Source organism: Bos mutus, chromosome 21 (assembly GCF_027580195.1).
Source record: "Bos mutus isolate GX-2022 chromosome 21, NWIPB_WYAK_1.1, whole genome shotgun sequence".
NCBI classification, from domain to species: domain Eukaryota; kingdom Metazoa; phylum Chordata; class Mammalia; order Artiodactyla; family Bovidae; genus Bos; species Bos mutus.
This window is the reverse complement of record NC_091637.1, coordinates 33462833-33487703: the sequence shown is the minus strand read 5'-3', so window position 1 is coordinate 33487703 and position 24871 is coordinate 33462833. Positions and strand designations below refer to the sequence as shown.

At 52.1% G+C, this 24871-nt stretch overlaps 2 protein-coding genes across 2 annotated transcripts in view; one reads left to right on the top strand and one right to left on the bottom strand.

Annotated features, from left to right (window-relative positions):
* Positions 1 to 10751, top strand: part of CCDC33 (coiled-coil domain containing 33) — a 26880-nt gene extending 16129 nt beyond the window's left edge. Inside the window, 10 exon segments of the mRNA XM_070358630.1 lie at positions 1703 to 1868; positions 2113 to 2201; positions 2416 to 2547; positions 2644 to 2734; positions 3711 to 3877; positions 4260 to 4322; positions 4324 to 4356; positions 5308 to 5394; positions 7765 to 7859; positions 7861 to 10751. Of these exon segments, the coding sequence (XP_070214731.1) occupies positions 1703 to 1868; positions 2113 to 2201; positions 2416 to 2547; positions 2644 to 2734; positions 3711 to 3877; positions 4260 to 4322; positions 4324 to 4356; positions 5308 to 5394; positions 7765 to 7859; positions 7861 to 7960 (1023 nt within the window). The 3' untranslated portion in view covers positions 7961 to 10751.
* Positions 10487 to 24871, bottom strand: CYP11A1 (cytochrome P450 family 11 subfamily A member 1). Its single transcript, XM_005905795.3, has 9 exons — positions 24515 to 24871; positions 21034 to 21189; positions 18761 to 18960; positions 17541 to 17744; positions 16509 to 16666; positions 12282 to 12448; positions 11915 to 11993; positions 11255 to 11452; positions 10487 to 10884 (listed from the first exon to the last, which is right to left on the bottom strand). The coding sequence occupies exons 1-9, from the start codon at positions 24781 to 24783 to the stop codon at positions 10753 to 10755; spliced, it is 1563 nt and encodes a 520-aa protein (XP_005905857.1). The 5' UTR covers positions 24784 to 24871; the 3' UTR covers positions 10487 to 10752.

The window sequence follows — 24871 nt, the reverse complement described above, 5'->3', positions numbered from 1 at the left end:
GAGCCAAGACCTAAAATTTGACTGGGGCAGGTGCTAGGGAGATGGGCCCAGCACTGGCACCATTCAGAGGCAGTCTAGCCAGAAGGCTAGACAGAAGCAGGTGACAAGTGGTATCTGATGAGCCCCTGCTGTCTGGAAACCCCGCCCCAGGAAGCCAGCAGCCCACCATGCAACAGGTTGGAGGCAGTGACTGGGAGCCAGGCCATATCCCCAGTCAGCATGGGGCCCAGGTGGGAGTTGAGATCTGAGCTCTGCTTCCTGAGGACTTGGGAGCCCCTTCCTGGCTGGAGCCCCCACCCCCCGCCTGCAAGGCCTGCACAGTCTCAGGAAGGCCACAGACCACAAGCTCCCCCTGGCCTTGCTTCCTCCTCCTTTTCCACCCCCAACCTAGCTCCTACCTCCTCCCTCTCCGCGGACCTTTCTGGCTTCACATTTTGAGTCTCTCTTTTCTATTTTGTTGTACTGTTTATATTTAAGAAACTACCTTCACAAAAGTGTTTGTAAATAACAGTAGAGGATTTCTGATTATAAAACAAATAATGTAAATATAACCTATGAATTCTCCTATGTACACACAAGGGTAAACATGAACTTTTTTTCCCAAGTTGAAATCATAATTCTTTGTAGTAACCTGTTTTCATCACTTCTCAAAATATTGTGAAGTTTCCCTACATGGGGCATCGTGACAGGATTGCACAGTGCTTAAGAACAAGGATTCAAGGGCCAGCAGGCCTGGATTTCAGACCCTGACTCTGCCACTCATTAGTTTTGTGACTAAGCAGGCTACTCACCTCTCTGGGCCTTGTCTTCATCATCGATAAAATGAGGATGATAATAGAACCCATCCTCACAGGCTAAATGAAGGAGGTGGGCCTGACCTAGAACATGGGAAATGCTCAATGAACACCAGATATTAGTATTGCTGTTGCTGCTGCTGCTGCTGCTAAGTCGCTTCAGTCATGTCCGACTCTGTGCGACCCCATAGACAGAAACCCACCAGGCTCCTCCGTCCATGGGATTTTCCAGGCAAGAACACTGGAGTGGGTTGCCATTGCCTTCTCCAAGTATTGCTGTTACTCCTAACCTAACGACAGAGCCTGGCATCCTGGCCCCACCTCATACCCTGGATCCTATAGCTGGATCCCAGCACTGACCCTGAGTCCTTATCTGGGTCTCCCAGGCTTACCTTGGGTCCCTTCAAGACCCCTGGGCTCGTTGGGAGGCTGGTGTCCAGGGGCAGCTCCCAAGGAGCCTTCAGGGAGATTTCAGAAAGATTCTTCCCTGGGTCCTCAGTGACTCAAGGAAGAAGAGGGATTAGAGAAGGAAGAAAGGAGAAGGGAGAAGGTGAGAATGGCCCTGATTTAGCCAGGCCCTGGAGAGCTGGCCCAGAGCTTTTCAAGTCTCCATCGCTCAGGGGCTTCCTCAATGGTGTCTGAGGCCTGGGTCCCCCCTAGAAGGCATCTCAGGAAAAGATGTAACCCCCAGAAGAGCACATTTACAGACCTGTTCTCACTGACCAGGAGGGGTGAAGACCCTGTCGTGACCACCCCTCCAAGGAGTTGCTAAGACTTGAGGGCACAGCTTGGGATTCTCTCTGTTCTTTGGCCTCGGGAGTGACCCGCTGACCTCTAAGTGTGAATGTCGATGTTGGGTGGCAGCCACACGGGGCTGGGGGTTCAGCTCTGAGCTCCGGGGTCTGCAGGAGATGAACAACTACCGGCGGGCCATGCAGAAGATGGCAGAGGACATCCTGTCACTGCGGAAACAGACCAGCGTCCTGGAGGCAGAGAACCGCATGCTGAGAAGCCAGCTGGCCCAGAAGGAGGTAGAAGAGGAGTCAGCCAGCCCCATCAAGGCCCAGAACCTGGGTGAGGGCGTGCAGGCCACCGAGGGAATAGGGAGGTGGGGGCCTCTCCCAGGTGTGCGTGCTGCGGGACACAGGCTAATCAGTAGGAGCCTGGGGTCTCTCCGGGGAAGGAAATTGAGAGTCCAGTCCTGTCTCAAGCCCCAGGACTGAGAGACATCTGCCCTCCCCACCTGCACCCGCCTCAAGTATTCCAATTTGAATTGGGAGGTGCCTCCTCCCTGAGCCAGCTCCTCCACCACCACTAGCATCCATGAAGCAGAAACTGCTGCTGAGTGAGCTGGACATGAAGAAGCTGAGGGACAAGGTGCAGCGTTTGCAGAGTGAACTGACTCTAGTAAGCCAGGGCTCAGAGGGCAGAGGGGAAGGGCGCTCGGGAGGGAGTACCTGAAAGTGGGAGGGAGTACCTGAAAGTAGAAGGGAGAGGGACATAGGGGCCAGGGGGCCAGGGAAGTGGTGAACTGAGCAGGGGGAGCTGGGGTGGACCCTCGGGGCCAAGGGCACCCCTGTTCCCCCTTCTCCCCTCTCTCTGCAACCCCCACCACCATCAGAAGAATGATCGAGAAAAGGAGCTGCTCCTCCTACACCAGGCTCAGCAGCCACAGGCTGCGCTGCTGAAGCACTACCAGGACAAGTTGCAGAAGATGAAGGCGCTGGAGGAGACCGTGAGGCACCAGGAGAAGGCAGGTAGCAGAAGGGCCAGGCTGCCCCGGATCCGGCCACTGAAGGGAAGGTGTGATGCCCCCGGGCCAGCCCAGCCTCTGTGCTCCGCCCTCCAGGTGATCGAGAAGATGGAGCAAGTGCTGGAGGACAAGCTGCGCAAGAGGAGCAAGCCCCTGCAGGACAAGCCGCAGGGAAAGCCCAGCATGCGTGAGTCTGCTCCCGCCCCTGCAGGCCCTGCCTTCTTGAGGCCTCTCAGTTTCAGCAGCACCTTCAAACTGCGCAGAGGGTGCTAGTTCCCCATTCATTCAGACACTCAGCACTTCCAGAGGCCCCTGAACTCCCTTCTCCTGCCAGGGAGCCCCTCAGAACACAAGGGAGGGGACACAGCGTGTGCACCATGCTAGAAAGAGGCTCTGACCTTCCAGAAGCAGCTCTGAGACTCAAGTGAACAGAAATGGGCTACCTGCAAAGTGGGGCTTTGCCAGGCAGCAGTTCCCTCAAATTATATGCTCATCTCCCTACATTTTCAAAGAGTCTGCTTCTACAAAATAAACAGAAAAAAAAATATTTTGGTTAAGTCCATGATTTACTTTCTCCATCAATGTTAACCAAAGCCATCCAGAACTGCCCATCCGAGGCAGCTCTGATGAGCAAAAGAGAACCAGATCACACGGGATCAGGTCAGCCCAAGCGGAGGATTTCTGTGCCACCTCACTGGAGACCCCCATAAGCCCAGCCCTGTGACAGCCTTCACTGCATGGGGGTGTCAGTGGGGGGGTATTTTTGAAGGCCTTTAACAAACAATGAAAGTTGGGCCCGCCTTTCAGGAACCCTGAGGTTAGCATGAGAGATGAGAAGGGAATCTCGGGAAAGGAAACAGCCAGGCCCTGGCCCAGGGAGTAAGGATGCCAGAAGCAGAAAAAGGAGGAAAGATAGAGATGAGGAGCTGAAACAGACCCAGGACAAAGGGCAGGGCAGTGATTAGGGAGATCACCCAGGTCAGATTCTAAAGAGCCTAAAACCATGGCCTCAGGAGGCATGTGGACCTGATCTCACTGGCAGTAGGGAGCCATAGCTGGGGAGCAGAGGACGAGCAGAAAGAAGGAAAACACTGAGGCAGATTGGACCAGGCACACGGAGGCAGGAAAGCCTATCTCATGCACATCTATGGCCGCATTCACAGCCTTCCCCATACTCTCAGCCTCTGGCCTTCCCCCGGGTCCTACGGGCGAGAATCTGCCTGTTGACGTCTACTCAGTGCTGCTCACGGAAAACTTGAGACTGCAGGCAGAGCTGGATAAGAGCTGCCACCAGTCAGCCCCCATCATTCTGCAGCCGCAGGCCGTGCCGGTAAGAGCCACCAGCACAAGCGTGGTCCTGGGCCTGCCTACCCAGGTCACCAGGTGCCCAGAAACCATTCACCACACAATCCGAGGTGAAGCCCCAGACCAGGAGCTAGGTTTCCCAGGGTCTTCAGTGTGCCTGGAATCTCTGGAGAGTCTCTAGCTCTTGGGCCTTGGCTTTTTTCCCCTGGAGAACACTCACGAGTCTGAAAGCTTCACCCTTACCCTCATCTAGTATCATGGGAGAGCAAGCAAGCCCCTAGCTGACCCCTGAGCCCATTTGCCACTGGCTGGCCTGCAGTGGGGCTCCACACAGGGCTCTCAGAACTCCATCCTGGAGCATTTCCTGGGGTTGGTACAGCCTTGGAGAACCCTTTCCCTGATCCCAGGTGGACCCTGGGGAGTTGGGAGCAAGAGGAGACCTGGCAGAGAGCCTGCAAGAGACAGAAGCCCCCGGGCCACTCCAGGGGCACCCTGCCCGCACAGGTGGGTGTCCCTGGCCCCTCCCCTTCTGAGGCTGTTACAGGTGTCCCTGCTTTATGCAAACCCAGAGACCGAACATTTGGAATTACAAGCCAGGTGGGCTGGGCACAGCAAAGTTTTTCTCTTCATCCCAGGATTCTCAGGAGGTGAGTTCTGTTTGAAAGCACCCTCGATGCGCGGACATCCAGGTAAAGAGCGGAAGACGGGGAACCCTCACTTTACAAACAGATCCTTTACTTTACAGAAAGACCCCCCCCCAGCTCAAGATTCCCTTCTGTGCACTAACCTAGTGCTCCCTAGTATTAATGCATCTTTTCTTAAAAAAGATTTATTCATTTATTTATGGCTGTGCTGGGTCTTCGTTGCTGTGTGGGGCCTTTCTCCAGCTGCAGTGAGCAAGGGCTACTCTTCGCTGTGGTCCATAGGCTTCTCACTGCAGTGGCTTCTCTTGCTGCAGAGCGTGGGCTCCAGGCACGTGGGCTCAGTAGTTGCGGCTCCCAGGCTCTAGAGCACAGGCTCAATAGTTGTGGCGCATGGGCCTAGTTGCTTCGGCAGCATGTGGGATCTTTCCAGATCAGGGGTCAAACTCGTGTACCTTGCACTGGCAGGTAGGTTCTTCACCCCTGAGCCACCAGAGAGGCCCTCCCTGGTATATTTTTAAATTTTTAACTGATGTACAAAAATTTCATACACTCGAAATATATGGGGAGAACAGCTGTGAAAAAGCCACATGCCAAGTGTGAAACCCTGGACAGGGGCTTTGGCCCTGAGTCTGAGGTTCTGCAAAGAGCCGGACACGACTGAGCGACTGAACAACAACTGGGGCTCTGCATTGGGAGCTGAACTTGGAGCTTGGACCTGGCTGATTTCTTCCTCAGTGTCACCTGGCCTCCCGAGCTCACACAGCTACAGCCCCTGACGGGGACCATGTGCGAATTTCTGCTTTGCCCACAGGATCTCCTTGCCAGTAATTCAGACAAGTTTAACCTCCTGGCCAAGCTGGAACGAGCTCAGAGCCGGATCTTGTCCCTGGAAAGCCAGGTAGGTGAGGTGAAGGGGCCACACAGGCCAGAGAGCCTCCACTCAGTCAGAGACCCGGCTCCGCCTCTATATTTCAGGAGGGTTGGGGGCTCCGTGTGTGAGGAGGGTCAAGGCTCCAAGTTTGAGGAGGGTTTGGGTCCATTTGTGACCAGAGTCGGGGCTCTGTGTTTGAAAAGGATCAGGGCTGTATGTGTGAGGAGGGTCAGGACTCAGTTCATGACCAGGACTGGGGCTCCCTGTATTTAGACTATCAGGACTCCCTACTTAACTACATTTGGGCTCAGTGTGTATGTGTAGGATCAGGACTCAGTCTGCATCCAGGGTCAGGGGTCCATTTGTGACCAGGATTGGGGGCTCCATTTTGTGACCAGGGCCTGGTGTGTGACTAGGGTCGGGGCTCCCTGTGTGATCAGGGTTGGGGTCCAGTGCATGAGGGGGATTGCGTCTCTGGGGGGTGATCAGGGTGGGAATTTCCTCTGTGAGGAGGGTCGTGGCTCAGTGTGTGACTAGGGTCAGTGCTCTGTATGAGAGGAGGGTCAAGGCTTCGTGTGTGATCAGGGTGGGGGCTCTGTGTGTGTCGAGGGTTGGTGATGGGTGGTTTTATTTTTAATATTTATTTATTATTCGGCTGCTTCGGGCCTTAGTTGCAGCACACGGGGTCCTCGTTGTGTCGTGCGGGATCTTTCCTTGCAGGGCACAGACCCTAGTTGTGGAGAGCACGGGCTCAGTAGTTGTGGCACACGAGCTTAGTTGCCCCGAGGCATGTGGGAGCTTAGCGCGCCTGCATCCCCTGCGTTGCGAAGCAGATTCTCAACTGCTGGATGACACGGGTGTCTCAGTAATCAGTTTTGGTCTAGGGTTTGGACTTCCTGTGTGAGGAGTGTCAGAGCTCAGTGTGTGAAGAAAGTCAGGGTTCCCTTTGTGACCAGGGTCAAGGCTGCATGTTAGAGTAGGCTTGGGCCCAGGTCAGTCTCCATGCATGACCAGGGTGGGAATTCTCTGTGTGACCAAGGTCAGAGCTCTGTGTGTGTCTGGCACTGGTGATCGGTGTTTGCTAGGGTCGGGACTCCCTGTATGAGGAGGTTGGGACTCCAAGTGTGAAGAGGGTCAAGGCTTGCTTTGTGACCAGGATTTGTGTTTCAGGACGGTTAGGGCTATGTGAGAAGAATTGGGGCTTCACTGGTGACAAGGATCAGGTCTGCATGTTAGAAGAGGGTTGGGGCTCAGAGCGTGAGGAGAGTTGAAGCTCCATGTGTAAAGCCTCGAGAGTGGGGGCTCTGTGTGTTTGGAGGGTCAGATCTCTGTATATGACCAGTGTCAGGGCTCCATATGTGACCGGGATCTGGGCTCATTGTTTGTCCAGGGATGGAGCTCCCTGTTTGACCATGTCTGGGCTCAGTGAGGAGGGTCAGGGTTCAGTCTTCATCTGGGGTCAGAGCTCCATTTGTGACATGGGTTGGGGCTCCTTGTATGAAGGGTCAGGTCTCCATGTGTTTGGAGGGTTGGGGCTCAGTGTGTGGGGAGGGTTGCGGCTCCATGTGTGACCAGGGTCAGGACTCAGTGTTTGTCCAGGGTCAGGGCTCCCTGTGTGACCACGTCTGTGCTCAGTGAGGAGGGTCAGGGTTCAGTCTGCATCCAGGGTCAGGGCTCCACTTGGACCAGAGTCCAAGTTTGGTGTGTGACTGGGTCCATGCTCCATGTGTGATCAGGGTGGTGGCTCAGTTTGTGAGGAGGGTCTGGGATCTGTGTGTCAGGAGAGGTGGGGCTCCATTTGTGACCAAGGGGGCTTCCTTGGTGGCAAGACCTGGGTTCAGTCCCTGGGTGGGGAAGATCCCCTGGAGAAGGGAACAACTACCCACTCCAGTATGCTTGCCTGGAGAATTCCATGGACAGAGGAGCCTGGTAGGCTACAGTCCATGGAGCTGCAAAGAGTTGGACACAACTGAGCGACTTTCACTTTCACTTTGTAATCAGGATCAGGGCTCCCTGTGTGATCAGGTTTGGGGTTCAGTGAATGAGGAGTTTGGGGGCTCAACTCGTGACAATGGTAGAGGTGAGACAGGGTTTCCCGTATGTACAAGGAGGGCTGGAGCCCCATGGTGGAGGATTGGTTGGACCCATTGTAATAGCGTCTGGGCTCAGTCCGCTGGTGAAACTAAGAGAAGATCCATCAGTCATAGTCAAGCTGTCACTTAGTCCCTCTTCACCCACTCTTGTCACCCTGAGGTCTCTTGGGAAGGTAGTAGCTAGCCCACATGAACCGGAGTTTTGCTTTTTCCCCTAAGAGCAGGCTCAGGTAGGCTGTCCTAGCTCTCAGGGAGGGGCCATGCTGCCTGGTGGTTCTCCATCTATGCCTCTTCATGTCTATAGTTAGAGGACTCAGCTCGGCGCTGGGGACGAGAGAAGCAGGACTTGGCCACCCGGCTGCAGGAACAAGAATATGGTTTGCGGCACCCTTCCAACAGTCGCCACAGACGTGCCCGTGAGCGATCCCCATGGGGGAGCTTCTCGGGGCTTGGGTGGAGGGTCTGGCAGCCACACCACCTCCAGAGTCACTAGACCCTGAGAAAAACTGTCCAGGGGGCCCTGCTTCCTGGCTGGTAGTCAGAAGACCCAGGCTCAGCTTCTGCTGAGTTACCAGCTGAAGCTCTTGCCCCATCTCAATGCCCCTGGTCTAAGGGGAAGTGAATCCTGCCAATACATGTCCTCCCCTTCAGGTAGTGATGAGTATCACCAATGAGGTGGCTGTGGTTGACAGCTTGCCCACAGGGCATTTCTCAAATGCCCTGGCACTGGCTGTACCTTAGGACCAGATTTGCTCATGGGCAGAGTAGCTGTGGCCCCACCCCACCGCACAGTGCCTAAGATTCCCCAGTGAACATGCCCTTCTCAGACAAGTGCAGTGCTGCAGACCTGCCAGAGATGGGATCGTGCTGCCAGAGAGAAACCTTGCCAGCTTCCCAAGAACAAACAGGCCCCTCAAGCTCAGCCCTGGGCCACCCAGCCCCACAAAGCAAACCCCCTGATTGCTCCTGCTCTTGAATTATCAGTATTTTGCTTCTTTCCTGGCTCCTGGCCAGATCTGAAAAGGATGGGGGGCTGGGGGGTGGGAGGAATACCAGGCTACCTTAGTAGACTCACCCACTGAGCCCTGAAGACTCTGGGAAAAATTAGGTATGACCTACTGTGGTTAAATGAGTTTGGAAATATTTGAGAAGTCATGACCCACTGGATTTCGGATTGTCTGAGGCATGACTTTCCAAGAAAGATGCATTTTATTGGTTCATTCCTCTAGGGGCAGGGGCATACTCACTTCATCTTGCTTTGCCACCACAGAACCCCTCCAAGGACCAAACGCAACCCTCCAAGTTGGACCCCTTGATGCCCAGCTCAGAGACTAAGCTCAAAAAGCTCTCGAAATCTCAACAGACTGACTCCTAGCAGGCCACCCCCTCTGCATGCTGGAGTCGCAGCCCCACCCCCTTAAAATGACTTTATTAAATGCTGTATGTCAGTGAGCATTCACCCCTTTCCCAGAGCAGGGCAGCTTGGGGTACCTAAGCTTCCTCCTTCCAGACCCCACTCTGGGTCTGGGCCTTCTGCTGTAGCCCTGTAGCCTCCTGCCTGTCCCAGGAGCTACTCTCTTTAGAGAGTCCAATGCCATAGTGGACTCAGGACAGGGGTGGGCAGGGAGAGGGAAGAGGCCTTTCAAAGCAGGAGCCAGGGAGACAAGTCCCATTCAGACCTCCAAAAGAACTGAGACCACCAGAGGTCAGCTGGTAAGAGAGGCTGGGATTTTCTACCTGCCCCTCAACATGTATCATATCTGAAATCCTTTATTTCAAGTTTGGTTTATCTGTTTCTTGGGAAGCAAAAGACTTGAAGCCTGCCTGTGACAATCAGTTACGTGTTAGTATGAAATACTCCATTCACGAGGGATAGGCTGAGCTGGTAGTGTTGTGTCTAAACACATCCAGGGACAGAAAAGCAGAAGGGGCTAGAAGAAGGAGCCCTCCACTGACAGTTAGAAGGCCTGGCTTCTAGCTACAAGCCTGCTGTGTTACCCTGAGTGACTCAAGCAACCTCTCTGGGCTAACATCTGTGACTGTAAGGCCCTCCAACTCTAACATTTCCAAGCAAAACTGACTCAAGCCTGGAGAAAGGAAAGGAAGCAGGAAGGATAAAGACAACAAGGAAGAGGATTGTGATGAGGAAAAGCAGAAAGGCTCCAAGAGTGAATTCAGAACCTGCAGATCCTGGTAGAAGAGGCCAAGCCATCTGGGCTGCTATCCTGAGCAGCACTAGCCCCCTATGTCTGCCTGACTTGGACTTGGGTAGCCAAGGGCCAGGGAGGATCAGGTACCTGGTCAAGTTAGGAGTCACAGAACTCAGAGGGGGCCAAGAGGGTTAAAATTGAGACCATTGTCAGGCGGTCCAAATAATGCACCAGAGACTGCCCCAGTCTCCCTGCCTAATGCCCAGAGCTTGGACCTGTGGGCCCATCCCACTGGGGCAGGAAGTTAAGGCCTGGGGAAGTCCAGAAAAGGGTGGTCAGGTGGGGTAGAGGAAGCATGCGGGCCTCTTCTTCCCAGAATCAGTCACCTCACACCAGCCCCTCACCCACATCCTCTTCACCACATCATCCCCAGACATCATGCTCGAGACTCTCACTGGCCCTTGGCAGGAAGTCCTCATGGCCCCACAGGGAATTCCCACCCAAGGCTCAGCCAAGCAGAGCACTGTGGGAGCCTCACCCATGAGAGGCGGGCCCCGGGAGCCAGGATTGGCCCACAACCTCTCAGGCTGCCCTGTTCTCTCAACAGAACTCTGCCAAGTTCTTTATCCCTATGCCAGCTGCTCCAGGGGTGCAATGGCAATAGCCCTCCATCTGCTCTGCCTCATAAGCAACGGGACAACAGGGAGGTGGAGCCTATTGGCTCCTGAGCTGCTATAGGTGGGTGGGTCCCAGCAGAAATGGCTTCAAGGGCAGCAGTTCTCCATTCATACTCAGATCTATCTGCTGACCTGGGTCAGAGAGCATCTCTCCAAGTGTGATGACTACCTTAGGGGGTCAGATGGAAAATGAAAGCACTTTGCAGCGTTCACTCGTTTATTGCCTTCATGGGATGGGCGAAGAAGGGGAAGAGGTAGGGTGAGACAGGGGTGCCTCAGCTGAGTGGAAGCAGCTGACCCCTGAGTGCCAGCTTCATCTGGTCAGACATAGCCAGAAAGGTGCAAGAGGTGTGGACTGAGCGAGCAATGGAGGTGCGGGTACCTCCATGGCCCCACCCCCTCGGGCCGTCTTCCCACACCCCAGCTAGCTGGATTGGTGGAAAGGGCAGTGCCCGCCCTCTCCGGTCACGCCTGGGGCGGGTCCTGGTTGAAGGGGCGGAAGACAAGGAAGATGGGCTTGTCCGGCGTCAGGATGAGGTTGAATATGGTGTCCACGTCACCGATATGCTGCATTTCAACCTTGAAGTTCTCCAGAATCTGAGAAAGAGGGATAGTGGGCTTAGGGGAGAGGCGGGGTGGGTCTGTCTCCCCCAGCCCAGGCTCATTCACCTGGGAGCAGTTGCGTGTGATGTGAGATGCTCCAAGTGGGTCTCCCTCCAGCTCCTACTGAACCCTGTGCAGAGCCTGAAAATACCACTAGCCCTCTGTCCCCCTGGTTCAGGCTTTCACTTTGGTTTCTATGAAACCTTTTCCACCCCACCCCCCTTCCATCATAAGTTCTGTGGGAACTTATGGCCAGGGAGCACCCGTGGATGGTGAGTGGATTTGCCCCAAAAGGAGACCGCAGGAGGTTGTTGGGGAGGGGAGACCAAGTCCCGGGAGACAGATGTCCCCAGGTCAGACTCACGTGGATGAGGAAGAGGGTCATCTCCAGCTCGGCGATCCGCCGGCCCACGCACTGCCGCACTCCCCAGCCAAAGCCCAGGTTCCGGAAGTGGATGAGGTCTTTGTCTTTACTCAGCCACCTGGTTGGGTCAAACTTGTCCGGACTGGAGAAGAAGGCAGGGTCTCGGCCCATGGCATAGATGGCCACTTGCACCAGTGTCTGAGGACAAGGTGAGCCGAGGTCTGAATAGGCCTTACCTCCTCACAGCCCGGAACAATACCAGCACAGCATAATACCCACTATGTGATCTTGAATAAGGCCTCACCTCTCCCTGAGCCTCGTCCATCCAATGCGTACCACCGATGACACTAGGCTGGGGACGGGCCAAGAGATTGTCCTGCCCTTTTCCTCAGTCCCAGAGGACCCTCAGAAACCCAGGCAGCCCATGGAATCTCCCTCCTAACCTAGAAGTCCAGCAACATCCCAAAACCACCGTCCACTGTGACCATCCCCTCTGCCCTTCATTCACACTGGGACCACTGCTGCCAAGGACCCCACCAGCCAGCCCCAGGAAGAAAGGCAGGACAGAAGCCCCCCTTGCCACTATCTTATGCAATTGCAGTCTGCCCCTGGCCTCCCCTGTCTGACTGACAGAGCCTGCAGCCTTCTTGCCACACCTACCTTGGCAGGAATCAGGTAATCTTGAAGAACCAAGTCACTTTCAGGGTATCTCTGCAGGGTCACGGAGATGGGGTGGAGTCTGCCAGTGAAAAGCATTCAGAAGCTGATGCCCCAAGGCCTGGACAGAGGCCCAGCCCCCAGCATGGCAGCTCAGCTCCAGCTGCACACCCTGGCGGGGGGTGGTGGTCTGGAGGCAGGACCCCTCCTCCCCATTCCCAGCTGTCTTCCCCAGACTCCTCACTTCCTGCTACCCATCTTCTCCACCAGCCCATCCTTGTAACCCTGTGCTCAGGCAGCACCCTGTCCCTGCCCAGGGATTTGAGGGGGTGGGGTGGGGCGGGGCAGGCATAGGTGGGAGTGGGCTTGCCTCAGCGTCTCCTTGATGCTAGCTTTGAGAAGTGGGACCATTTGCAGCATCTTGCTTATGTCTCCCTCTGCCTGGCGTCGGGCATTCAGAACCTCCTCCCGCAGCATCTCCTGCACATTCAGGCTGCGTGCCATCTCGTACAAGTGCCATTGCAATGTCATGGATGTCTGGTGGAGAGTGTGGGGGTGCAGAAAACCCAGAGGGCTGGTTACTCATGGGGCATCTAGACCCATGCTAAATTTTCATTGCCAAACACTTCCCCTCACCCTTGTCCAGGGATCCAGAAACCACTATCCACATAAAGCAAAACACAATTCAGAAGGCAAATGTCAGGACTTCCCTGGTGATCTGGTGGCTAAGACTCTGCATTCTCAAAGCAGGGGTGGCCCAGGTTCAACCCCTAGTCAGGGAACTAGATCCTGCCTGCTGCAACAAAGACCTGGTGCAGCCAAATAAATAAATTTTTTTTTTTTTTTGAGGCAAATGTCCAAGAAGCTTTTCTTGTGGTCCAAGCAGGAATGTTTGGGGCAGCACTTATCCCTGCCCTCCCCACTCATGTCACCAGAGCCCTCCCATCTTCCCCGCCAGTAGAGGGTCAGCCATATAACTAATGCCTTCTTCCAAAGGACTCCAGAGGCCTTAAGAGGCCAAATCCTACTTCTGTAATGATTGTACTCCTGATGACTGCCATTCCTCTTGAAATGCCTGTTAAATGAGCAGCCCTCTCCCCAGTAGCAGAGAAGGCAATGGCACCCCACTCCAGTACTCCTGCCTGGAAAATCCTATGGACGGAGGAGCGTGGTAGGCTGCAGTCCATGGGGTCGCTGAGGGTCGGACACGACTGAGTGACTTCACTTTCACTTTTCACTTTCATGCATTGGAGAAGGAAATGGCAACCCACTCCAGTGTTCTTGCCTGGAGAACCCCAGGGATGGGGGAGCCTGGTGGGCTTCCTTCTATGGGGTCACACAGAGTCAGACATGACTGAAGTGACAGCAGCAGCAGCAGCTCCCCAGTAGAACTTCCCCCTAAATGTAGCATCTGCCTATAGTAGTATAGCATAAAGTGAGGCTCATAAATGCTGAAACCAGAACAACCAGACCTGTTTTATGTCAGAGTTGCAATTAGCATGTGGTCTATACTGAGACTGACCAGCTAATCTCAGGGCTAATGTAGTGAGTGTTAACTTTCACTGGAGGTATGAGTGATCCTCCTCAGGCCCCATAGTACAGATTCTTCAGTGATGGAACTGGAATATGACCTAGGGCTAGACACATGGTGTTGGCATATTAACTTGCCAAGGATCATATTTTGGTCCAAGAGGTTTGGACGTGCTTCTTATTCCTCCCAGTGGAAGCAATTGTGAAAAAATGCCATCCAGTCACTTCCCAGCTTGAAATTCTTGCCTGGATCCCTGGAGTCCCCAGATCAAGTCCAGAGGCTGTGACCAGACCCATGGACCCCCTCCAATACCTGCCGGTTGCTCCCAGCCCACTGCCACCTCTCTCCAGCATGCTCCAGCCGCCCTGAGCTACACACAGTTCCTGAAGCCCAGAAATCTTCCTCATGCTGTTCCCTTTTCCTACAGTTCCCTTCCCAGCCTAGGAAGCAGGTGTGTACCCCTCCCTCAAGGCTCAGATCAAATGCATGTAATTGTCTCATTTTTTCCAAGGCCCAACACAGCGTGGGTACTCAGGAGATACTTGTTTAATAAGTAACAGGGCTGGTGACGAGGCATCAGGTACTGACAACACTGAGAAAAGAGGAGAGACCAACATGGCTTTTGCAGGATGAGGAGAGGGACTACTGGCTGTATTCAACTAAGTTAGGGCTTCCCTGGTGGCTCAGATGGTAAAAGAATCTGCCTGCAATGCACGAGACCTGGGTTCGATCCCTGCAGAGGGGAACGGCTACCCACTCCAGTGTTATTGCCTGGAGAATTCCATGGACAGAGAAGCCTGGTGAGCTATAGTCCATGGGGTGGAAAAGAGTCAGACACGACTGAGTGACTTTCACTTTCACTTTTCACTTTCACCTGAATTACTGGTTGTGTGACCTTAATGAAGTTCCTTAACCTCTCTGTGCCCCAGTTTCCTCATCTCAACAAAGGGGAACAGTAAAATACTGCAAAGTGTTGTTTGTGAATGCTAAATGGGTTAAAAGAGTTAATGTGAAAAGCTTAGGATCCTGCTTGCTGTATAGTGCTTGCTTAATAAATATTACCCAAGAATAACAGCTGCTCTGGTGCAGGTGAGCTTTTAGGGGGGAATCCCTTTTACATGACTGACAATGAACTATGTTTAAAATATGCTCAAAGCCTCCATCTGCAGCCCAGGAATGGAAACTCCTGCACTGGAGGTTAGAGCACAACGCAAATAGAATACCTAGGAAATGAAGTTATTCACCCAGCGGCTTTGTCACCTGCTTCTCCCCAGTCCTGAAATGCTATTTCCTCTCTCTCCTCCTGGCACAAGAGGGAAGACAAGTTGACTTTACTCTGTGGAGTGCTCTCCCTGTCCTGTAAGGCCACATTGGTCTCTCCCCTCTTCTTAGCATTGTCAGTACCCAGTACCTCGTCATCCAGCCCTTTAAGGTGAAGAGGTGGTCGTCTGGGCCCATGCTGCCTCCTTGTGCTGGGCTGAATCGTGTCCCTCCCAAATTCATATGTTGAAGTCATAACCCCCAGCACCTCACAGTGTGACTGTATTTGGAGAGAGGGCCTTTAATAAGATAATTAAGGTAAAATGAGAGCTTCCCTGGTAGCTCAGCATTATAGAACCCGCCTGCCAATGCAGGAGACACCGTTCGATCCCTGAGTCAGGAAGATCCCCTGGAGGAGGAAATGGCAACCCACTCCAGTATTCTTGCCTGGTAAATCCCATGGACAGAGGAGCCTGGCAGGCTGCAGTCCATGGGGTTGCAAAAGAGCGGACACAACTTAGCTACTAAACAAGGTAAAATGAGGTCATATGGGGGGTCCCTAATCGAATAGGATTGGTGTCCGTGTAAGAAGAAAAGGGAGTGTTAGTTGCGGCACAGGAACTCTTAGTTGAGGTATGTGGGATCTTGTTTCCCAACCAAGGATTGAATCCAGGCCCCCTACATTGACAGCATGGAATCAGAGTTCAAATGCTGCAACTAAAGATCCTGCATGCTGCCACTAAGACCTGGCTCAACCAAATAAATAAATATTTTTTTGAAAAGAAAAAGAAGGAAGTAAGGAAAATCATGTGAAGATGTAGGAAGAAGACAGCCATCAACAAGCCAGGCAGAGGGGCTTCAGAAGAAAGCAACCTTGCTGACACATTGATCCAGAATTATGAGCCGCTACACTTTTGTGGTTAAAGTCACCCAGTCTGTACTATTTTGTCATGGCACCTCTCACAAACTTATACACGTTTCCCGTCTGAGCCATTTAGGATATTTGAGGTCTGCTGTATTCATCTTTATAGTCTTGGGGCCTGAATCGTAACTAGCAATCAAGAAACGCTAATGAATTAACCCTCACCATCACATTGGCTTGAGGAAGTTTAAGGTTTAGGAAAAGGGAAGGCACACAGGACAGAGAAATTTTGACATTCAAGAACAGAAGCTTCTGGGACTTCCCTGAAGGTCTAATGGTTAGGACTCCACGTTCCCAGTGCAGAGGGTCTGGGTTCAATCCCTGGTCAGGGAACCAGACCCTACAGGCCACAACTAAAGATCCACGTGCCACAACCAAGTCCTGACACAGCCAAATTAATACAATAAAATAAATACTGAAAAAGAAGTTTCTTGGATATTATTCTGCCTGTGGACCTCTGGGAGACACCATGCATGATGCCTTCAGACACTGGAGGCATCAAGGGGGACTGAGGTCTGGAAGAGGGGGCATGGAAGGCAACAAAAAGATTTGGAGGGCAAGCCCAGGGCAAATTCCACTGGTTGGCTCCCAGCTTCTCTGAGATCCCGCCTGCCTTCCTGATACCAAGTAAGCTTTGTCACCCACCTGTACCTAGTCACCCCCTCTTCACTGGCAAAGAAAAAAAGGTGGATCAGCCTCAAGGCACGCTCAGTGGATGACTGACTTGAGCTCGCCCTCCTAGAAGATTAGCATCTAGGAAGTGGGGTCAGGAGAGGGAGATGGAGCCCTCATGGACCGGGGTTTCAGACAATGAGGAAGGCTGTGGGGAAAGGGCGCAGGAAGGGACCGGATGTACCTCTACGGCCACCTCACTGGGTCCTCACCGTGTCCACACCCCCTGCCAGCATCTCCGTAATATTGGCCTTGACATCCTCCAAGAGCATCTTCTCACTTTTCAGGAGGCAGTAGAGGATGCCTGGGTAATTCCTAAATTCTGTTTTCCGTCTCAGGTCCTGGTAGAAGATCTCAGTGTATTTTTCAGCTGTGGGGCAGGAAGAAAGAAAACAGAGGGAGGCCAGAAATTTCCCTGGCTGTGCAGGGGTTAAAATCCATGCTTCTACTGCAGGGGGCACGGAGTCAATCCCTGGGCAGGGGAATAAGATCGCACATGTTTCAAGATGGCCAAAAAAAAGAAAAAGCAGCGAGGCTCTCTGCAGAGGGGCAAGAAAGAGCACAAGGGCTTGAGGATTCTGGAGCCCTGCACTTTCTTGGCTGCTGTTTCTCTGAGGAGCATGCTCTATAAAGTTCCTCATACCTGTTGTGGTTTTTTTAAATTATTATTTAGGGTAAGTGCTATCATGCCCATTTTACAGATAAGGAAACAGAAGTCCATCTAAGATGATAACTTGCACAAGGTCACAAGGGTGTCAGGGCAGAGGCAGGATTTAACTCCAGACCTGGCATCATCACCACATCCCAGTCAGCCTTCTCCACCCTTTACGAATCCCTGTCACCGAAGCCCTGCTCTGTCACCAAGCACAGCCATGTCTGAAATGCTGGTCTTTAACCCATGTTGGGAATCCTGGGCTCCTTGGAAGAATATGACAGACTTCTTTAATCCTCTTTCTCCAGAAAAATCTGATCATCCTCAGGAGCCAGCTTTCTGCATACCATATGCAGGGGTTCCTGGGCCTTCCCGATGGCCATCCATGGGTTTTCTACACGGCAAGTCATAACTTGGGACAAAGCGGCAGGCCAAGGTCTGAGGCTCCCAACTGACTTTCTCTCTCCCTCTGTGTCTTTCTCCCCACTCCCCCAACCCTCAACCCTCCAACCCAGGCCTGGATTTCCCATCTCCAGAGGCAAACAGGGCTCTCCTGGCTTCCACCTGTGACTGCCCAGGGTACAGCCCTCACCTTTATTGAAAATTGTGTCCCATGCGGCTACATGGTCCCTCCAAGTCTTGGTTCTGAATAGACGGTACAGTTCTGGAGGGACGTTGAGCAGAGGGACACTGGTGTGGAACATCTTGTAGACGGCATCAATGAACTTCTGGGCCTCGGGGTTCACTGTCTCCTCCAGCATCCCCAGGCGCTCCCCAAACATGACATTGGTGATGGCTGCAAAGTTGAAGAATCTCATCCAACCTGACCATCTGAGAGCCTCAGCTCCCAGGAAACCATCGCCCCCCTCCCCAACACATGGGAGCCCTTGCATCCAACCTCAGCCTCCTTCAGTAAAGAAACTGACAGCTGAGTCCCAAAGGGCTGAAATTGCAGGAGTAAGGAAAACTGCCTTTGTGGCAGTCAGTCAGGCCCTTCAGAGGGTCATGGGACAGACCCTAAAAGGGATCCCTCAAGTGGGAGGCAGAGCCTCCAGCACAGCTGAGAAAAGGCTCAGACTGGGAGGAAACTGCCCTCTCCCGCTTCCAACAGCACCCCCCAGCAGCCTCTCAGCTTTCCTCCTGGGAAGAGAGACTTCTCATCTATGATTGACCAGAGTGGCTAAATACTTCCTGGAACAGGTCAGATGGGTGTCTGGGGGGACATCAATCCCCAGTAACTGGCCATCCAGGGCCCACTTGGCTGGTCATAAGAAGTCACAACAACCCCCAAGGGTTTCCTGCCTCTTGGGTCAGGAATTTTATGCCAAACCCTGGGCACTCCAAATCTCCTGCAGTGACCACATGATCCCTATCAAGCCACAGGGCCTTTGTATGTATTGTTCCCTCTGCCTATACTGCCCAACCTCTTTATTCCATCTGGAAAATTCCTACACATCCTCCAATACCCTGTTTCAATAACCCACCCAACCCTCCCCTCCCCTCCCAGACTTGAAAGGGAAGGTCTCTGTCCCAAGAGAGAGAGAGATTTGCTGAATGAAAGGCCAAGTCAAACCCTGGCTTTTGGAGGAAAGGGGCAATAGGGACCCACATTCTAGAAATTCTTGGCCCCATATCATGAATCAGATGAGAGCGTGCAGCTCTCCCCCCGGTAGCTGATGACAGAGAATGTGTTCAGTGGCTCCTCCCAGAAACCAATCCTGACACTTCTTCAGAGTCTATTCTGGGTCTCAAGGTGAGATGCTGGGTTCTCCCATCCCCAGGACTGTGGCCAGGTAGGTTCAAGTTCCTTACACTCAAAGGCAAAGTGAAACAGGTCTTCCTTGATGTCCCCTACAAACTTTCCGGAGCCCTGCTGCTTGATGCGCTTGTGCAGGAGGCTGACGAAGTCCTGAGACACTGGATTCAGCAGTGGGATGAAGTTCTTTATTGCCTCTGGAGCCATCACCTCCGTGTTCAGGACCACCCGGTCTTTCTTCCAGGTTCCTGACTTCCTGAGAAAACATGGGCCCTCAGGCCCTCATGGTCACAAACCCCAGGCCTGGCAAACACAGAGGGAACTGACTAGGCTTTCCCAGGAGGCTGAGCCACAGCTCACAGTCCACTGCTCACATCCACAGCCCTCCCTACCCTCCCCTCCTCCCAGCTTCTGCCTGGCCTGGGCGGGACAGAGGGGAGGGAATAGGGAGGCTTGTGTGACAGAAAAAAAAAGGGTGAAGATCAAACCCCCAACCGTGCTCTACTCCCTCTGCTGCTGCTGCTGCTGCTGCTGCTTTAAACAAGATGGAAATCCTATTCTTAGAGCCTTTAAGTAACTGTCAAGCCCTCTAGTCTTGGCCTCTGCTGCAGGCCTGCCCTCCCCACCACTTCCACTTCCTCCTGGTCAGTCTCACCTCCTACCATTCAAGGGTCCCTCTACATCACCTTTTCTGGCGCCTGCATGGGCACAGCTGACCAACCTCTGCACCCCCAATGTCTCATTACTTTCATTGGTGGGGAACCTCAGGTGCCCAGAATTGGGTTAATATCCATTCCTATTCTCAACTTACGCCCATTCTTGAAAATAGATCTGTGCAAAGCCCTCTTTGTTATTTGGGGGCTTTTTATGCTTACAAGAATGTTATTATAAACTCACAGTCCAACATGAATACTAGAAACTTGATGATAACTTTCAGATGCCAACCCAGTCCTCCCACATCCTGCCTCCCTGCCTCCCAACCTAAATCTCTTATTTGCTTTTGTAAATAGCTTTAGCTGCTGCTGCTGCTGCTGCTGCTGCTGCTGCTGCTGCTGCTAAGTCATTTCAGTTGTGTCCGACTCTGTGGGACCCCATAGACAGCAGCCCACCAGACTCCCCCGTCCCTGGGGTTCTCCAGGCAAGAACACTGGAGTGGGTTGCCATTTCCTTCTCCAATGCGTGAAAGTGAAAAGTGAAAGTGAAGTCGCTCAGTCCCGTCCGACTCTTAGCGACCCCATGTACTGCAGCCTACCAGGCTCCTCCATCCATGGGATTTTCCAAGCAGGAGTACTGGAGTGGGGTGCCATTGCCTTCTCCAGTTTTATCTGATCAACATATATTTCCAAAACATGCTTTTTAAAAATGCATGCTTTTCAACATGCATGTTGAAAAATAAAATAAAACAAAAATGCATGCTTGTTTTCAACTTCTTATAAAAGCTGTCATGATTTGCTTTTTTTCACTCAGCTTATATCTCTAGTATCTTCTGTATTGTTGTATCATCTGTATTGTGTGAGACACGGAGTCTGTTCTTGTTGACTGGGGTCTGCCTCTGTCACTCTTTTCATGCTCCTGTTCTGCATTTAGGTGATTTCCCAGTTTTTGCTATTATGAACAACTGCATTGCAAACATTTTAGTACATATCCGTCTCAGTGGGTGAGGTGCGGGTATTCTTTGGAGTATATTCCTGAGTGCAGAATGACTGCATTATAAGCATGGGTTTATAATGGCTGCTTTATAAACATTCAACTGCAGGAAGTAATGTCCAACCATTTTCCAAAGTGGTGGCATCGGCTTTCAGTCCCACTAGCAAGCTAGGAGCACTCTAGCTGCTCCATATCCTCATCAACACTTGTTATGGTCACATTTCCTTTTTTTGATGAGCAATTTGGTGGAAAATGGTATCTATGCATTTAGATACACTGATTTGTTCATGCTTCTTACTGCTCCTTTAGACTATAAGGGACTCTCCTAGGGGCAGGGCTCCACCCTACTTGTCACTCAGAGTTCAGCACCAGGACTAGCACATAGGAGGCACTCAATAAAATGGGTCTTACTGGATGAACCAATGAATGAGAACTTTTCAAGGCCTTTAATTACTCAGTAAGATCTTCTTCCTGACCATGTTCCTGAAGGTTGGCAGGGCAGTTCACCCTCCCCATCATCTGTTTGATGGAGGCAGGAAGAGGACAGGGGTTTGTCTAGAGGCCCAGCTGTTAACAGAAAGGGCAGGACAAGCACGGTCCCAGCATCTCACCCTCAGCCTCTGCCCTTGCTCCAGCCACCCAGCATCTCCCTCCAGCCCCTGGGAGAGGACCCAGGACTCACTTAAACAGGACTCCGATGGGTTTCTGATAATATCGGTGATAGGCCAGCCAGGGCGGGATGTCATATCTCTCTGGGTAGGATCCCTCGAACTTGAAGAGATGGGCCACGTCTTCAGGGTGAATGATATAAACTGACTCCAAATTGCCAAGCTTCTCCCTGGAGGGGCAGAAGAGGGTTGCTGTGAGGTAAGGATCTGAGGAGAGTCCTGCAGACCCTGCACAATCAGGGCACAGGACCCAGCTCCTCTGTAACCACTTTGCGGCTGACAGCACGGAGCAGACCGGCCTGGGAGTGGATCCTGGCCCATAGTTTCCTCACTGTATGACTTTAGTCTCATCCTCTGAGTCTCAGTTTCTTTAGTGGAGATAAATACAGTACCTGCCTGACAGGATTGCTGAAGAATAAGATGATATGAAATCTATGAGTGTGGCTCCTATTGCATGTATCTGTGCTCAGTCTGATTCTTTGTGACCTTATGGACTGTAACCCACCAGGCTCCTCTGTCCATGGAATTCTCCAGGGAAGAATACTGGAGTGGGTTGCCATGCCCTCCTCCAAGGGATCTTCCTGCCCAGGGATTGAACCCTCGTCTCTTGCGTCTCCTGCATTGGCAGGCAGATTCTTTACCACTGTGCCACCTGGGAAGACATTCTCTAAGTAACAGCTTCGTGCTCATCTTATCATCACAGTGGCTCCTGCACATCCTCAGGACCAAGCCCACCCCTACCCAGGGCCTCCCCTGGATCATCAGGTCCTCCAATGTTCATTCTTCCTGTGTGTCTACACTCTCAGCACCCTCCACCCTCTCACCTATGCAGAGCTCAGAAACATGGCACTTTCATGGCAGCTGGGAGTAACCCTGGACTAGAGTGACTCCATGTAGCTTGCTGGGCAGGTCACACACCAGGCCAGGCAGTCCCTTCTAAGCTCTAGGATTGAAGTTCTGGAACTGGTCACCCTCCCCCAGGAATTAGAGGCCCAACAAAGTACTCTGTCACTATTAAAATAAAACTGAGGTAAAACATCAAGCCCCAGGTATAAATATACCTTAAGGCACTTTGCAGAGAATTAATGTACAACTGTCATGAAACAACAGAAAATTCTGCTTCTGACTTGTATCTGCCTTTTGCATAAGAAAGTTAATTCAAGATACACTTCAAGGTAAAACATAAAAGCATACAAGTATAAGCCAAATTCTCATTCTCTCCCTCTCTCTACCCTCCTTCCCCTCTCTTCCTCCCTCTTCCTTGAGAATGGAGAGGGAGGGGGAGGGGAGAAGACTAGGCTGGGGAGTGGGAGAGAGCATGGCTTTAGCCACTAACCCACAGAGCCCAGGCCTATCTTCCCCAAGTCTCCTTGGCCCACCATGGCCTCCCAGAAAATCCCCTCAGTGTTTTTCCAGCTGCCACACATCCTCAAACCACTGACTCCATTAAAAACAGCTAAGCAAAGTCCTTGAACTGCTATTGTTATTATCAATTCTACCTCTGGGAATCTAGCCCAAGGCAGCTATCTGACATCAGTGATGCCTGATGGATGAAAATGTTCATAGAAAAAAAAAAATGTATAAGGATGTCTAATAGTTAAAAAAAAAAAAAAAACCTAGAGTGGTCTAAATATCCACTTTTAAAAGCTAGCTGAAAAATATATGGCTATCCATACTATGGGCTACTATGCTGCCTTTTAAAATTATATTAAAGAGAGAAAAGAGAAAAGAAGTCCTTGGTACATTATTATAGGACAACACAAAATAGCATATAAATACATTCATATTCTGAATGGTACATAAATATTATCAAAACTGAGATTGTATTTGATATCAATTTTTCTAAACTATTGAATAAAGAACAGGAACAGACTTGTATTAAGGGAAAGTCCATGAAACTTGTAAATTCCTCATGCTCATTTAGAAGTTTGTTATCTCAAGGCTATAGTTAGACTACTGACACCCTGAATAATATAATAATATGCATGCTCACTCATGTCCAACTCTTTTCGACCCCATGGACTCTAGCCCACCAGGCTTCTCTGTCCATGGGATTTCCAGGCAAGAATACTGGAGTGGGTTGCCATGTCCTCCTCCAAGGGATTTTCCTGACCCAGGGATCAAACCTGCATCTCTTGGATCTCCAACATTGGCAAGTGGATTCTTTACCACTAGCGCCCCCTGGGAAGCCTGACACCCCGAACTGGAAGCCAAACAATCAGGGTTCCAGCCCTTGCTTTGCCCTGATGAACTGTGTGACCTTGGCAAGACCCTTCTCTCTGGGTCTCAGTTTTCCCATCTGTGAATTAGGAATAATGCCAAATTTAAGGACAGGTTGCAAGACTCAGATGAAAGTGACTCAGAAAATAGGGACTTTATAAAATAAAGAGTTCCTACAAGGGGCTAGGAACAGGAAGGAGGAGGAGGGGAGGAAGCAGGGAATAATGAAAAAATTCATGAAGTAAGACTGGGGAGAGAGGCTTAGAAGGGAGAGAAAGAGACAGAAAGACAAAGAAGAGAGACTAAGGAGCAAACTTCTTCCAAATCTAACATTCAGCCTGGGGCTAAGCGGGTGCCCTGTCTCCAACCAGTTCTAAAAAAGCACTTATAACTGTAAAAGGGGGAATTCCCTGTCAGTCCAGTGGTTACGGCTCAGTGCTCCCACTGCAGGGGACACAGGTTCAATCCCTGAAGAGAACTAAGATCCCACAGGCCACGCGGTGCATCCCCCCAACCAAAAATAAAAAAATAAAGTAAAAGTAAAGCATTATACTTCCTGGTGTCTCCTCCCTGCCCTCAGCCATCATCTTTGCCACCTCTAATCCCCCTCACCTATGCTCTCAGAAAGGAACCCAAATGTCTCTTGAAGCCCACCTACTTTAGAAACTGCTAAACCAGAACAAGTGAGGCCTCCCTCCCAAGGGCAGCCCCCAGACCTCACCCCCACCCCAGGGCAAGAAGGTGGGGTACAGCGAGGCCAAAAGACCAAAGGCTCTCCCTCCTGGCTGGAAGCAAGGCAGATGTTTGGGGAAGAGGGACAGCAGCCAGGCCTAGTGGAAGGGACCAATCAGCCACTCAGAGTCCCACAGGCCAAGGGGAGGCAAGACCAGCACCCCGGGTAGCAGGACAGTCTTCTAGCTGAGTGATCAGGGCTAGAGTCCTAACCTCTTTGAACTTCCTTCTCCTCTGAAAATGGGGATGACAACCACACCTTGCAAAGTGTCCTGCAGATAATGGAGGTACCGGGGCTTATTTTCTTGGCCTCCCCACCTCCCCAAAGTTTCTAAGGGTGTAGAGCCCGGGGACTGTTGAGGCCTCAGGGCTGGGAAGTGAACCCACTGTCTGGGAAGCATTAACTCTACTCCTGCCACCGCCAGGCAGGAAGAAATAAAGTCAGAGGTGAACCAGAGCCTGGAAGGGGAGGGCAGACCTTTCAGGGAGGGGGCCACCACAGGCTTCCCTATCCCGCCAGCCCCAATCCTCTGCCAGGCTTACCTGTAAATGGGGCCATACTTCTGGAAGTTCTCGATGTGGCGAAAGTGGATTCTCTGTGAGCCCTTCTCCCTCCAGAAATGGTAGAGGTTAAGCCAGCCATTGTCACCAGGGGAGGGGATCTCACTGTAGGGGCGAGGGGTCTTTGTGGAGATGCCAGCTCCCTCTCCAGTGCCCACCCTGTGGTGGCCCCAGCCCTCCCCCACTGTGCTCAGGATGGGTGGGCAGGCTTTGACCAGGGCTGAGCGGAGGGGAAGCCCCCTTGCTAGCATGCTGCCCCCACAGCTGCTGCTGTCTCTGCTCGTACTGCAGCAGGTGACTCTGGCCCTGGGGCCCTGGGACCCAGCTTATAATCACCAG

Bases quoted from the DNA above. Each gene is read 5' to 3' on its own strand.
- CYP11A1 (XM_005905795.3), bottom strand. From the start codon at position 24,783: ATGCTAGCAAGGGGGCTTCCCCTCCGCTCAGCCCTGGTCAAAGCCTGC. The intron at 18,961-21,033 runs GTGAGTCCTGGG...ATGTTTTCTCAG, and splicing joins CCCATCGGAGTCCTGTTTAA to GAAGTCAGGAACCTGGAAGA. The intron at 12,449-16,508 runs GTGAGGACCCAG...ACTCTCCACCAG, and splicing joins TGGCAGGGGGTGTGGACACG to ACATCCATGACATTGCAATG.